This window comes from Ceratosolen solmsi, unplaced genomic scaffold (genome assembly GCF_000503995.2).
Source record: "Ceratosolen solmsi marchali unplaced genomic scaffold, CerSol_1.0 scaffold11, whole genome shotgun sequence".
Taxonomy (NCBI): Eukaryota; Metazoa; Arthropoda; class Insecta; order Hymenoptera; family Agaonidae; genus Ceratosolen; species Ceratosolen solmsi.
The window spans coordinates 3,950,017-3,966,425 of NW_011948416.1; the positions used below are offsets into that span (position 1 = coordinate 3,950,017).

Genomic DNA, 16,409 nt, shown 5'->3' on the forward strand with positions numbered 1-16,409 from the left:
TTTTTTTTTTTTTTTTTTTTTTTTTAATTTTTTTATCACTGTTTCGAATTGCAATGAAATAAGAAGAGATATCCCATTCCTACTAGGATCGGATATTCATTAAGATTAAACATCTGTTATTTTAAATATTTTTTTTTTTTTTTTTTTTTTTTTTTTTTTTTTTTTTTTTTTTTTATTAACAACACTTATCGTATTACATATATCATATTATATCTGAAATTCATTTCAATAAATACAGGATTTTCTATCCTATCATATCTACATATTAAATTCTTTTATACAAGAAAACAATATATTGATATTTAAAATTAAAAATATAAAAATATAAATTAAGACGAACAATTAGTTGAATTAATAATTAATTGATTATAGAACGATAGCATATATCTTAATAATTAACTAAGATTCAAATTGTAATATTCTATGCAATTTCAATGATATCATGGCTCGGTTAAAAGCAAAATATTTTATTTTAATTAAAATCATATGACAATGTATTAAAGTACAATAAATATGCATTTGAATAGACAATTATTAAGAACTTGTAATTTTTCTTTGTTTTTGTTTTTTGTTTTTGTTTTAAATATACGCTTTTCTGACCGACAAATGAAACTATGAATTAAAAAATATTTAAAAAATAATACATTTAATAGCACAATTTCAATTGCACCGTCATTCTTATTTTACTTAAATATTTTATTAATTTCTAGCATCGATTAGTATATAAAAGGATGATTTTCAATGACATTTTGAAAATATTCTTAAAAAATTATTAAACATTTAAATTTCTATTTAAGTACTCGATAATAAGTTCTTAATACATGGAATGATGAGAGAAATATTAAAATCACAGATGCATAGTCTTAAAGCAGAAATCGAGTTTGTAAACTATTAGAAAACGAATAGTATAATCAGTTATCACAATCATGATTTTATTTTATGTTCATTAGATCAAAAACATTAGAGATTATAATGTATAAAAATAGTTTTCATGAGCATCATCACCCGCGAGACTAAGAGTACAAGATACCATAAGGTCTCTTTAATCGAACAGTCCATTTAAAAAAAAAAAGTGACGCTTAAATGGAAAAAGTTTCACTTCGCCTACGTAAACTACCTCTACGCTTATCAATATTTAATCAATGCGATTATATAATGAATATTCTTCACAGGCCCAAATGGTCAATAATGAAGTCAACATTAAACATCATCGCGTAATGATTTTGTAACGTATCCTCTTTTTGTCTAAAATTTTACCATTGTAGAACTTGAAGGACTATCATAGGCCACATTTGACTACTATAACGATTGTACCGTAATAACAAACCAATAAAATTTTGTGTAATTCTTTTGAACAAATCAGTTTCAGCTATAATTTTCATCTTATGCATATATTGTAAAGTATAAGGACATTCGGTATTCGTGAACTTTAACCTTTAACCTTAATATATCTTAGGTTTAAACAGAATAATGTACTTGTTTTATTAGGAATAGTTAAGTTGAACTGACTCGATGTAAAAGTATTTTCTATCTTTTGTCGAACACGCACGCGCGCACGTGTTTATATAACTTTTTTTTTCTTAATGATACATTTGAAGAGAAAAAAAAAGTCCTGCTCTCTCAATGAATTCTTATCTCCTGAGAAAGGCTCCCGTATATTTACTTTGAAAAATACATATTTAATAGTTTTTAATGTTATTAATTACTCTATAAAAATTGCGCAAACTTAACCTTTTCTCACAATATAGTTTATAATTTACTTTGATTTTATCGGTAAATTATCGGTAAATGTATTTTTTACTTATATAAAATGTTGCAGTTGCAAAAACATTTGCTATAACTTTTGTATATTTACTTTTACTCGAAATACGTGAAATAGTCCATAAAAAGTACATAATTAATTCCTATAAATTAAATTTTTACTTTTAATGTCTTAATATATTTCAATCCAATGTTGATATTACACATATTTTAACTGTTTTTATTTATTTTAATAGCAATAGTTTGAACAGGACTTCATATCGACGTAGGATGAAATTCAATGTATGTTGTTATTATATAGTTTACAACGATTAAATTCATTATCACTTACGCACACGCAATTATGCAGTAACAACAAGATATTCATTTTCCCATATTATCATAAATAATACGTTTTTCCTTAAACCGTTACACAAGATTTATAATTTATAGATCTTTTGCGCAATAACTCTGTACTGGAATTATAGTTATAGGCTATTGTCATTATGATTGATTGAGAAATATTGTTCATTTTCATTTTATATATATCAAGTTTATCTTATAATATTTAATAAATTTTTTTTCTCGTTACATCCGTCATCGAAATCTTATTTCTTGCCATTAATGATAAGAAAATTTATTTGACCTTATTGCACAACTTACACCTTACCTTAAACATTATTCTTATTCTTTTTCTTCTTCTTATTATTATTATTAATATTATTATAAATATTAATATTATTAATATTATTATTATTATTATTATTATTATTATTATTATTATTATTATTATTATTGATTATTATTGATTATTGATTATTGATTATTCATTATTCATTATTCATTATTGATTATTCTTATTATTATTCTTATTTTTATTCTGGTATATTGATTTGTCTCTTAGTATCTTCTAAGTAAAAAGATATTCTCAATTTCATTTAATTTTGAAATCATTTTAAATTAACCGAAAATATTTTCTAAGATATTGTTTCTTTATAAATTCATGTTTTCGAAAATACTTTTACTAATTAATATTTCTGAACCATTGAAAAAAAAAAAAAAAAAAAAAATCAATAAAAACGTTATTTTCATACTGCATGAGATTCTATAAATCAATAATTTATATCATCTAGAAAAATTGATGATTATATAATAATTTACAATTTTAATAATATAACATTGAAATGCACGATTTATAATAATATTATATACATAAATTATATTTTCTTTTTAACAATTTAGATAATAACATACTTAAAAATTTCTTTGTACTTTTGAAATTTTGTGTTTAAAAGTCAAAATAAAGTGTTTATAGATGCCATTTGCAATAATAATATATTAAAAGATATATTAAAACTACTACATGCAATCATTTAGTTCATTTAAATTATAAGTTATCAATATTTAGTAATAATTATGTAGAACTATCAAATAACTATGACAACAAGAGACTGGCAGTGAATGAATTTCAAATAATTTTTAAATTAATATTTGCTGATCGTAACACTTTAGCTATATTATTTAACATTTTTATTTTCTATGCATTTTTTCATCTAGTGTCATATAATATATCAAAAAAAAAATATATAATTACTTATTAGCGAAAGAAAAACTAAATAAATTATATATTGGCACAAATGTTTCATTCTAATTTTTTCTATTTTATTTTCATACTTAGTATTTTTGTTATTTTAGATATACAATAAAATATTTTTTCTTTAATACGAATATTATAAGAAACATCTTAATCTGACAATACATTTATAAATTTCCTTTGAGAAATCATCTCTTTTAAACTTTATTATTTTGTATGAAATACGTACGTACACGTGTACTATCATTTATCAATAACCGAAATACTATTAATTTTAATACATATATGTGTATTTATATATGTATAATGTGTATATAAATGATTAAAAAATTGTTTTTTGAAATTTAAAAATCAAATCAAATTTCCGCAGAATTAAGTACATCAATATTACTGTTAGAATAAAAAGTAAGTTAACATTAAACAACAATACTTCCTATTTATCTTTTTACCATTTTGTATTATTTTATTTTAAAACTTTGATAAATAATATTAATTTGATATTCACAATAGTAGGACTAACATAATATAAATTTTACCCTATGGTAATGACTTATAAATTATTGTAATTTTATAAATGCAATAAACAGTCATAAAGAGTATATAATGTATGGAACTTTGTAAAAATCGAAAGGCTTTTTGAAATGCACAAAATAATTATCAACGGAAATCACATATTAACATATATCTTTCTTTAGTTGTCAAAAATAAACTTTAAATAATTCTTTTTATACGCTCACATTTTAAATAATATGATTTTAATAACTTTGATTAAAAATTACCATTATAAACAAACTTATAGATTACCAAATTATTTTAAATTTACAATGGAATTTTTACAAAAAAATGCCTAAAAATAATTCTATTATGCATTTGAACTAAATGAACAAAGTATACAAAATTATTTTTACTATGGACATATAAAATCAATTAAAATCATATGTATTACATAAGCTATAATTTAGCACTAATTTAGACGACTATTAAACAAGATTTTATGCAAATCAAAATTAATTACTACAAAGTAAATTTTCATTTAATATTGTACACAGTTCGCACATAAATGAAATTTTTTAGAAATTTTTTATTTGTTAAGTATTGCAAATTTTTTATTTAAAATATAACGTTTTTCTTAATATTTTTATGTTTATTCATTTAAAGTACGCATAGGCCCTTTCATTTTATCTAACTCACTATCGATCAACTTTCATTTTCAACCTAAAAGAGCACGCACAACACCCCATCCACTCCCACCAACTATCGCTATCTCTCTCTCTCTCTCTCTCTCTCTCTCTCTCTCTCTCTCTCCCTCTCTGTGTATATACTCTTCATTTAATTAAAATACTACAATCTTAAGAGAAATGAAGAAGAAACAAATCAATGTATCTAATTGGCAGTAAAAAGCATGTTTTCTTTTGAATGATTAGAAGAAAAAAAAAATTATCTTCTTTCATAGAAATACATTGCATACATACCATCATACACTCGTTCGTTCATTCTCGCATAAAATGTTATGAGTATGTATGTACATATATGTAATATAGGTATAATTATATTTTCATTATCTCTATATTTATTATCGCCGCTAAACAGCGACAAGATCTTATTTTCTTAAATTTTTTTTAAAGACTCCTCTAAAACAATATACTCAGAGCTGTCAGTCAACTTACTTTTTATAATATTATAACAAGCGAAGTATCAACAAGTTTGGGCCATTAAAACTTTTCAAGTTGGCCACTAATACTTTAAGTTTTCTTTATTCATTTATTTTATTTAATACTTTTTAAAAATTTGTATTACTTTTCCCGTATAATCATTTTAAAACTTGGCAATCTGTCCATAAAATCTTTGTTATTGCCTTTTGTATTTGTTTTAATATTATTTTTTTCTATTTTTGCTTGCGTTCGTATTACACAAATTACGAGATATTTTGTACACAATATTTATCATAGAAGAAAAATTAACTGTCGAATAAGTTTCATTGATTTTTCTACATACATTTACCAATATAAATTTGAAAAAGATGTCAACATGATAGAATCCCAACATATAAAAGCGCATTGAGACATGCATGGGATACTGACTTTTTGGTAATACAAGTGAACATTAGCATTCGGTGTTAAAAAATTTAAAATAATATATAATTCATTGTAGTATATTTAAGAATCTCAATATTTTCTGTTAATGTAGTTGAAACATTTAACAGCCAAGTCCATGATAAACAGTGAATGAACAGTTTCATTGAATAAGTATATGCATATGTATATATATATACATATATATATATATATATATACTTTAAAAATGAAAGATTATCTTTATTACCGAAATAAAATAAAAATTAATTATTATTTTTTATTTATGCATAATACTGTAAAATTTTCATTTTTATCTTTCAAGTGCACATTATACTTTACATTAAACATATCATGGTTAAACATCATTTGGAAATTTTATATTTCGCCATTTGCAAAAATATTATTTATAAAATGGTAGTGTAATAAAAGCTTCTAAAAATATTAAAATTAATAAGAAAGGATTTGATATAACAATTTTCATAAAACCTTTTCATGCATCTTTTTAAAATTAATAAAAAACAACTACTGCAAGTATAAATAGCAATAAATTTTACTAAATTACAAAAACTTTTTCATTTTACAATTTTAAAATTTTTCGTACGATATTCATACTTCAAATTAAAAAAATGTTTGGTTGAATAAGTCAGTTCATATTTTATAAAAATAACCGTATATTGATAAATTCATTTTTATTATTTTAAATCATTAAAATCAATTAAATCCATATATGAATGTACGTATGTATTTAAAAAATTTTCGAAATATTTGTCTCTAAATGTAATCAGAATTAAGGTATAAATTAAAGTATTAAATAAAGCTGACAATAACCGTAAACTTATTTTTCTACCAACGATATCTTCAAAATCTTTTAAATATAAAAAGTTAATATACAAATTTCACGTATGGAATAACTTTAGTGAAAATTATTATTTTTAATCAGTTATTTGTATTAATTTGTTTCAAATAAAAATATATAGATCTTTTTAAAATATACTAAGAATTAGTTATTTTTACAGTTGTTTTATATTAGAAATTAATTAATGATGTAATTAAATAATTTAATCTCAAATATGAAATTGAAATAAAAATCTAAATTAATTAATGTACTTTAATGCATGAAGCATTTATTTTTTAAATTATATTTTATTTTTATAAATATAAAATATAATAACGAGATTAATTTTAAAAATCGGCTTCAATTTTATAAGCTACACGATGCCATTAACGAGCTGCAATTTGATCCTATGATGATCTAATACTACACACTACTACTAATAAAATAAAATTTACTTTTCGAAAAATCTTAAGTTTATCTGAATACACGCACACACAGACGCACGCGTCAACAACCCAACAGGTAAAATTCTTAAGCATGAATATTTTTAAGCAACGATTAAGTTGAAAAATAGCATATAGTAAGAAATATCATTCTTTCTGTTATTTTCTGTAAAGAACTTTAAGAAATGAAACGATTTTCATTTATTTATTGACTTGACATTCAGTCTTATTAAAACTGGAAATGTAAATATTAGAATTTTTTCTTCAAGTATTTGATTTTCTTCTTTAGATAGAAAATATAGCATTCTAGTAACTTATATAACCAAATAAATTTTATGGAATAAATGAATATCTTTACAAGTTACTATGATATTTTACGCGATAAGTAATGCTTACTAAAATTGACACGATAGGTGTTAATATGAAAAATCACGATGAAACATCTGTATAAAAATTGTCTTTTTAAAACTTCGTTTACCTTTTTAAGTTCTCGAATAAATGTACGAGCTACTGCTGTCTCTTTTTAAACTGAATTCGTTAACATAGTTAAATATACTACATATTTTACTCTATGTATATAACGAGGAACTCAATCTGCATCGTTAATATGAAAGAGTTCGACAAGCACGAATCAATGTAACCATTCATTCTCTGATTAGTTACGCAACTTTTTACCCGGACTATTTACAAATGTACAAAATCCATCGAACCAGTAACGAATAAAGAAAATAAAAAGAAAATAATCTCTTCTACATCTCAGTATCTATATAGGACACTCAACTCCTTCTTTACCTCTTCTCGCGCTTGCCCAAAAATGTCGGCAATCAGAAGGACTTAACTCTGCTCCTTGGCGTTTGTTGGGTCTCCTCGCTTTGAGTACTATCAACGGCGGATCGCGTCGGCGTCAGCGTTGCAGTCGAACTCGGGGTTGCTGAACTAGACCCCGTGGAGCTTCGAGTGGATCTATTGAAATGCTTACGACCAAAACGCAAGATGCGTCACAAGAACAGCACCTCTTCCTCAAGCGGTTGCTGCTGCTGCTGCTGCTGCTGCTGTTGTTGTTGTTGTTGTTGTTGTTGTTGTTGCTGCTGTTGCTGATGCTGCTGCTGGTGGTGCTGTTGCTGCTGTTGCTGATGGTGCTGCTGCTGCTGATGGTGTTGGTGCTGGTGATGATGATGATGTTGTTGCTGTTGTTGTTGTTGTTGTTGTTGTTGTTGCTGCTGCTGCTGTAGCTGCTGTTGGATATGATGTTTGCGACTATAGGGCTCGGGTATGCGCGTATTACGCAGCGAGCGATTCGACATGGAGAAGTGGCTAAGCGAGCTAGAGCCATTGTTGTGGTGGTGGGCACTGTTGGGACTGCTGCTGCCACCGAGCTCAGGTGAGGACAGAGTCGACGAACTACCCACGACCGCGGGACTGCTGCCTGTACGGGAATGACGATCCGGACTATTGTTGTTCATTATGTTGCCACTTCTGTCGATCATAAAAATAATTAATGAAATGAGCAGTAAGATAAATCACGATGAAATTTTTCACAACGCGATCACGAAGCTCTATAATGTTCAAAGAAATATTTATATGAATGCATTTCAAGTTTTTAATGGTTCGCATTATTTTTGAGTCATGAATGCAAAAAACTTTATGATTAAATAGTTAGATTTTAATTTTAAATATACGAATATAATTATTTTCATAGTAATACTCAATTACATCATGCTATTACAAACGATGGAGAAAACACTTACACTACCACCTAAAATCAATATAAGCAAATATTTGTGCAAATAATTGTTTAAAACAAAGCTAATTTACTTTCAATAAATGTTATGTAATAATTTCCCATATTTATTTTAAATAATGTAGATTACATTCTTATTATTATTATTATTGTTATAAAATTTATATATTTTAAACTATAATATTGTATATATATATATATATATATATATATATTATAAATTCAACTTATCTTTTATCTTTTAAGCTAATAAAGTTTCTTTAAGTATTCCTTGATCACATAAAAAATTAAACTTACCAAATTTTCAGAAATCGTTATATTACTAGCTTTTACAATTTATGATATCAAACTTTATTATATAAGATACATTTAATTTAATTTAATTTAGGCAAGATGTTTAGATAACTTTTGGAACGTAATCTTTTATCGTGATACTTACGATACTCAAAATTTGAATAACAATCTTTCCATTTCGGATAAAAACTATAAAGTCAGAATATTAAAAAAAAAATATTTTTTTTTTAATAAATTAAATATATTTTACTATATAACGAACTCTATTCATACATTTTTCTTAAATAAAATACGACAGTCTGCGATAAGTAATGAATAACGAAATGTATCAATTATTATATAAGTATAATTTAAAATCGCCAATTAGTAGAAAAAGTATTTTTAACAAAAAAAACTACTTATTGTCACTATCCTGATAAATAAAATAATCTATTTTATAATTTTATAATACTACTGTACGTGAACGTATAAAAAAAAAAAGAAGCAGTTATTAACCGATACTTACAATAGAATACGTTCAACATTAGAAAATATTTTTAAACAATTTCTTAAATATTTTTAAATTTGAGAGCATACTGTATGTATATTGTTAAAAATGTATAAGTTAAACACTTTATAAATCGTTATTTATACATTTAGAAGCAAAACTTGTTTTTAATATAATTTATATGCTTAGTACCATTTTACTGCATATAAAAATATTAAATTTATTATTATATAAGACTAATTTATATTAAACTAAAATAAAATTAATTTATATAAAACTAAAATTTATTTTCAAGCATGCTTTCATCAAATAAAATTCTATTTTTATTTATATTCATTATTATCATTAATAATGAATAAGTATCTTACAAGAAATCCAATGTTAATAGTCATTAATTAGTAAAAAAAAAAAACTTGTTGAAAGGATTTAGTGGTTATTACATAACAAAAAATATTAATTCAATTATATAATAATGTTATAACATTCCGTTAAATAAAAATTTTAAAAATAAACACTATAAACTTACAATAGATACTATCTCGAGCATTAGAAAAGATTTAAATTAACAATTGAATATGATAGACATCAGTGATGTTTTAATTTAACACAAAATCTTGTAACGCTGAAAAAAATAACACCTATATTCATTATACCTCTATCTTACCTATTAGCATATTAATAAATATATTGTCGGACAAAGGAAAAAATACGAGATTCGAAAAAAGGATCAATTTATAACTATTTCAAGATAAAATAAACTATTAAAATTGGATTGTGGTACTTTGAAATGCAACTAATTTTAAATGACTCAAAAGCTTAAAAGTTTTAATAAATGTTGTGATAAATTTTATCTCTATGGTAATGGTAATAAATTAAAATAATATAGATTGAATTTCCCTTTTTTAAGAAATCTACAATGACATGTGACAGTATAATAATTATATCTGTGCTTTATGAATAGAGAATCTGAAATAATGTGATAAACAAATTAGCTGGCACTTATAAAGTTTATTGCACTATAAAATTTTGTAGTCACTTGGTAGAGTGAGCAATTTCTACGATTGAGAAAAATGAATTGTTATAAAGAAAGGAGAAAAAGTGATCATAAAACGAACCTGGAATTACTGTTACTGCCACTGGCAAGTTTGAGCGGTAACTGTTGCTTAACTGGAAGCTGTTGAACTTTCTGTTGATTAGTGGTGCTGAAGAGATTCTGCGGTATCATGCCTTTCTCGTCAGTTTGCGATTTCTTCCTCGAGGTCTGGCCACTATCGCTGCCAGATCCGAGCGCCGAGTGGGGCACGACCGGCACCGTTGAGCTGGTAGTCAGAGAAACTCCCTGACGTGTCAGCGCCTCGAGCTTACGATAGAGCTGATCGCGCTGCTTCTCGACGTCGCGTTGTTCAACGGTTAGTTGATTTCGCAATTTATTGAGCTCGGCGCGTTCCTCGTCAAGATGAGCGCGCTCCTGCTGGGAGACGACGCGAAACTCGGCCCTCTCGCGACTCAGCTGATCCTGCAGATTGCGCAGCTCTTCGAGTTGTCGATTCGGATTCGGCCGGTTATTTGATTTACTCATACTGCCTTCCTTGAAGCCAGCTACAACAATATAGGTACAAACGATTTAAATTAATATTCACATGAATTCACTTAAGTAATGTTAGGTTATCAGTACGCAGACGATCATATTTGAAATTTTGAGAGAAAAAAACGGCATTGATAATAAACTACAATTATTGTTCATACAAATTATTTTTAATTAAACACGTCCTTTATGTCAAATTTGTGCAATACGTGATTCTTCGATTAAAATATCATTAATTGAGATATCATTTTTATTATTAACATATTATTTATTAAAATTTTATTAAAATCATAATAATACATATACAGACATACTAAAAACGAAAAACAAACAAACAATAAGTAATAGAATAAATAAAAATTAAATTAAAAATTAAAAATTAATCGAATGAAATAACAATTCTCAATGAATATAAAAAATTATAATTTAAATGTTCTTTACAGACATGTAATTCGATGAATAATGAACTATAGAAAATTAACAAGTTAAAAGAGAATTAAAAAAATATTAACATAAAATACATTAAGTACTATTTTTATCTTACCCAATTGAGCTTGTAAGCCCTCGATAGTTGTCATTTGATTACTAATAATGCACAATAGCGTATGAACATAATGTGATAGTCTAACTGCAACTTCACGCTGGTCTCTATAAGCATCTAACTCATCTTCTTCCTTACCCTCCATTTGTTCAACCACGGTAATTTCATTTTTTCCCGAAGGATCTAGAGTATTATTCAATGCCACCGAATCTCTCCATGGATATCGTTCCTACAATCAATATTTTTGAAAAATTTCAATATTACCAATATTATAATAATAAATATATTATTAATTAACATTATTTATTGAATATAATCACTCATAAGTAACAGTAATAAATTCTTCTTCTTTTTATATAACAAATTTTTTATTATTTACATTTTGAAACGTGTTTTTGCATAGTAATGAAACTTGTAAATTAAGAGCTTTTAAATTATATAGATAATCATATGCTCGCTCAATTTATAATTACAATACAAATAGTAGCAATGTTTCTATATGAAGACATTAGAAAATCTTAATTACATAACATAACCCGTGTAATATAAAAAAACAAATATAAAATCAGAACGAATGGTAACGAACATGAAAAAATAACAAAGGCATACCTTGTTATGATCGAAACCAGCGAAAGTTTCTGCTCTTCGAGGGACAGCTAGAGATGGTGGCACGTAAGCATCGCTATGACGTTCTCCAGCTGAACTAAGACTCCTGGAAAGAGTCCCACCAGTTGCACCACAGGATAATGAGCTTGCAAGTCGCATCGCCTCCTGAACAGCTTCAAGAGCCTGGAATTCAAATAAAGTTTATTAGCTTCTAACAGAAGTAAAATAAGATAAATAAAAAATTTAATTTATTAACAATTGCATAATATTTATTATAACATAATACATAATATTTCTTTTACAAAATACTATGTATTTAAAAACTTATTAAAAATGTATAAAAAATTTCGTAGTATATATAAGTTTTATAAATTAAATCATTTATTTATATTTTGTAATTTTAAACATAAAGATGAATGTAAATAATACTTTCAACTACTATAAATTTCTTTATTTTACTGTCTATTAATCTATTTACTAATGTTATACGACAGCCTACCTCCTGCCACATCTGTGTAGAATTTATTCCTTCACCACGAACAAGTCTTAAATAATCGGGTATCTCCTTAAAATCTTTGTCTAATTTATCAACGTCATTTTCGTTTGGTAAATTAATCACGTGATGTAATCTCATATGTAATTCCATCTTCTGTTCAAATAGCGATGCTTGTTCTTCGTCCTTTTTCCTTAGTTCGTCTATAAAGTAAGAAAAATCATTTATAATAAAATTGGAATAATTCCAAAAGCAGTATAAACAAACAGGTTTCTTATAAAATTCCATTTCCATTAATGAACATTGATTCTTGCATTTAATTATTCATTGTCATCAATTTATATAAAAAAATAAAAATAATACTTACCGAGTATACTTTGGTAACGTGTTTCTTTGGCAAGTCTAAGCTTCTCCTCGGAAGACAATTTTGATATAGATGACGATCGCGCATCCCTCATTTCGTTGACCATATTATTTTCAACAAAGTTGGAAGTTTCATTGTCAGGTTCCTGAGGACACGTTTCGACGGCCGCTCTGATTGCTTTGACCCATAAATGCTTATCACGCGGTTCTTTAACCTATAAAATGTGTAATTTAAATAAAATTACGCTTCAGTGTTAAAACCAAATGCTGATTGATGTTATTTTGATAATGCAAATTTTAACATAAACTATTTATTACAATGAAAAGTATTTATTAATATTTGGACAATTTTATTCTCTATTGTTCCATGCAGTAATTATGATAATTATAAAATAAGATTCTTATTAATTTCTATGTAATAACAAATTTTCATGTTTTGAGAGAATTATTACAAATAATGTAAATCGATAATTAAATTAGTATAATTTGTTGGGTCTTGTATAGATCATTTTTATATACATTAGTATGAAACTGAATTTATACATTATAACTTTATTAATATAAAAATTTAAATATTTAAAAGCAATGATATTTTTAAAGACACTTTTTTTTTTTTAATCGTTAGCAAATATGATTGTATTAATATAATACCAAATGCATAAATGCAATTCATATTATAAAAATTATTACTAAGTTTAAATCAAGAACCAACCTTAAGCTCAAACATTTCTGGTTCGCTTGGATTACTACTAATAAGATAGATGCCACGTGACTCTTGGCCAGCCTTTTCACGCACCAGTAGCTTCTGCAGTGACACTACCCCTGCTTTATTATCAGGAACGAAGAAGGCATATTTCTGTTCACCAGCCAAAAAAAATAGTACATCGGTAAGGCAAACAACAACAACGGGCACCATTTTGCCTCGTCCTTGCATTAACCAAGCTGTACCCTCGAATTTAAGATTGCGATTGGATGCCAAAATATCAGATTTTTTAAACTTTTCACCTCGATACGTAGCGCATGACTTTGGATCAATCCTAAAATTATAATTAAGATTAATGAAATACATATCAATACTATTGTATTTTTATATACATTATATATTTATAATAATCATATCATAATACCATTAATATTGTGGCTATTTATTTATAAAGTACATTTTTAATAAATAATTTCAAATGCATACATTTAAAAAAACATTTTATTTGTTTTGTATTAACGAATGAATATGCTACGAATTAAGACTTGTTTGAAAAAATTTATCGAAACAAAATTATGTATTTAAAATTATTGAAATGTCATATTTCTATCAGAATAATAAAGAGAAAAAAATTACTTATGATAAATATCAAGTTTTCTATCAGTTCGTTCTTTATCTGCGACACATGCATCCACTTCGCCCAATATTTCTTTAACGAGGCTCAAGGCTTTGCGAAGATTATCAGTTTCTTCTATAGTGACTCCAGTTTTAATTAAAGGCTCCACTAAAAGCGGATACTTTGTTAATCTCTGGGTAACAAAAAGTATGCACTCGGGTATCCCCTTTTTCTTTAGCAAAGGATTATTCTGAAACAAATAAAAACATCGTATTGTTTGATAAAACCTTGAAAATTGTTTTTCAAAGCTAGTTACAAATTATTGTAGAGAAGATTTTGAGGTTTATGGGTCTATGTTGTCAAACAAGTGTTGTAAGTTTGAATTTTTTTTTCCTTTTTTTTTATTTTTTTTATTTTTTTTTTTTTTATTTTTTTTTATATCATCTTATATTATGGCAGTGTTTATATATAAGTGAAAAATCATCTCGTTTGTTAATTATATTCTATATTTAGTATAATATTACATTTTATATATACCTAATTTCTCCATACATTGCATTCCATTTATAAAATTTTATAATAAAAAATACTTTCAATGTACATTATACTAGAAAATATTCAATTTTTAAAATGTACACACATTTGTAAAGTATATGCATACATCAGATATTACTATTTGCAAAGAAATAATTTGCAAAGAGCGCATTCCCTATTAAATTAAAAAATTACTTTTAATAACTAAAGTAATGTTGGTATATATACCTGACAATGCCGAACAAATCGTGCAAATCGTGTATCGACCTGCTGGTGCTGTTTATACACATCGACCGCATCTCTGTGCCTGCTGCAAAATTCTCCGTATGCACTTTTCATATTATATGAATTCTCTCTCGAGAACTGATCGATCAATATATCGGCTATAGTCGATACGACGGCATTCTCAGACTGTCTTAATCGAAGCTTCGATAAAAAATCAAAATGAATGTCCATAAGATTTTGAAGCTTAGGGAACATGCGATCCAGCACTGAGAAGTTCAGGTTGAAGTGTCGCTGCAGACCCTCGACAAAGATCCTTTGCATTGCGAGCAATACGAGACAGTGATGCTTCTCTGTAAGTATGAATTCATAAATGTGTTCCTGACGTTTTACTTCGCGCTCATTATTGTCTACGAGACGCATCGCGACCTTCCGACCGATTGCTGCGCTCCACGAGTCAGGTTCCTCACGGCCAAGGCCTAATTCTGGTCGTAAGCTATCAAACTCCTCAAGACTGAACTGCTGCATGTCATCAAAATCAAATTCTTCGAATCCACTAAAAACAAAAAAAAAAACAAAAAAAAAAAAAAAAGAAAGAAAGAAAGAAAGAAAGAAAGAAAAAAGAAAAAGATTGTTTCTGTTGAAATAACTACAAGCCGCTAAATAATGTAAATTGAATTCATTAAACTAAAGATTATATAATTCATTTGCATGGCCCTGCATGTTTTCTCGTGTTTTCATTTGAAATTTAAAGAAACTGATTAATACTTTCTCTACGAAATATTTGTCAATATAAATAAATTGGAAAATTTTTTATATACATCGCTTTATTCGTTTATTCTATTTTATTAATTTCACAAGAATTTTATAGTAAAGGCAATTATAGCGTAAGCATTAAAACAACCAAACTTTTGTAACCTTTTGGAAATTAAACAACAAGATTTTCTTCTTTCTAAATAATCAAAGAATTTTTTTAACATATACTAATTATACAATTCTAGTATATTGTATTCAATTATACAGTTATATATACATGAAAATATTTTGCAGAATTTTTTGGTCGTCAATAGTTCAAACGATATTATATTATATTAACTATAAATATCATTTTTATTAACTACATTGAGAAAAATTTTACCATTAACATTGAATTATTTAGTTATAAAAATCAATTAGCGTACAAGTATATAAAATAGAAAGAAATTTAATGTTAATAAATCAATAACTTAAAATTAAATAATTTATCTTCTTCTATTTATCACTATAGTATATTTACTTATATTATTTATCGGAATTTTCTATACATACGTGGAAATATCACGATGTGAAACTCCATCTCCATCTCTCTCTTCATTGATTGTTTGACTGAAAAACAACAAACATTTGCATGATTAAAGAATTTCAATAGCACTTATATAATGCTTAATTTTAAAGCAAAGTATGCGTAAAATTTATAGAATATAATCATAATAACAGTGATAATAATAGTAATAGTAACAATAACAATAACAACAACAACAACAATAATAATAATAAT

The 16,409-nt window shown here is 25.9% G+C and overlaps 1 protein-coding gene across 1 annotated transcript in view; it reads right to left on the bottom strand.

Moving 5' to 3' along the window:
• Positions 1-7,012: 7,012 nt before the first annotated feature.
• cyst (rho guanine nucleotide exchange factor 18 cysts) overlaps positions 7,013-16,409 on the bottom strand; it is a 58,020-nt gene continuing 48,623 nt past the window's right edge. The window contains exons 11-21 of the mRNA XM_011495712.1: positions 16,181-16,237; positions 14,879-15,428; positions 14,137-14,366; positions 13,510-13,834; positions 12,802-13,012; positions 12,441-12,637; positions 11,945-12,124; positions 11,339-11,564; positions 10,325-10,808; positions 7,930-8,163; positions 7,013-7,785 (exon numbers count right to left, since the gene is read on the bottom strand). Coding sequence (XP_011494014.1) covers positions 7,686-7,785; positions 7,930-8,163; positions 10,325-10,808; positions 11,339-11,564; positions 11,945-12,124; positions 12,441-12,637; positions 12,802-13,012; positions 13,510-13,834; positions 14,137-14,366; positions 14,879-15,428; positions 16,181-16,237 — 2,794 coding nt within the window. The 3' untranslated portion in view covers positions 7,013-7,685. The remainder of the gene's footprint in view (positions 7,786-7,929; positions 8,164-10,324; positions 10,809-11,338; positions 11,565-11,944; positions 12,125-12,440; positions 12,638-12,801; positions 13,013-13,509; positions 13,835-14,136; positions 14,367-14,878; positions 15,429-16,180; positions 16,238-16,409) is intronic.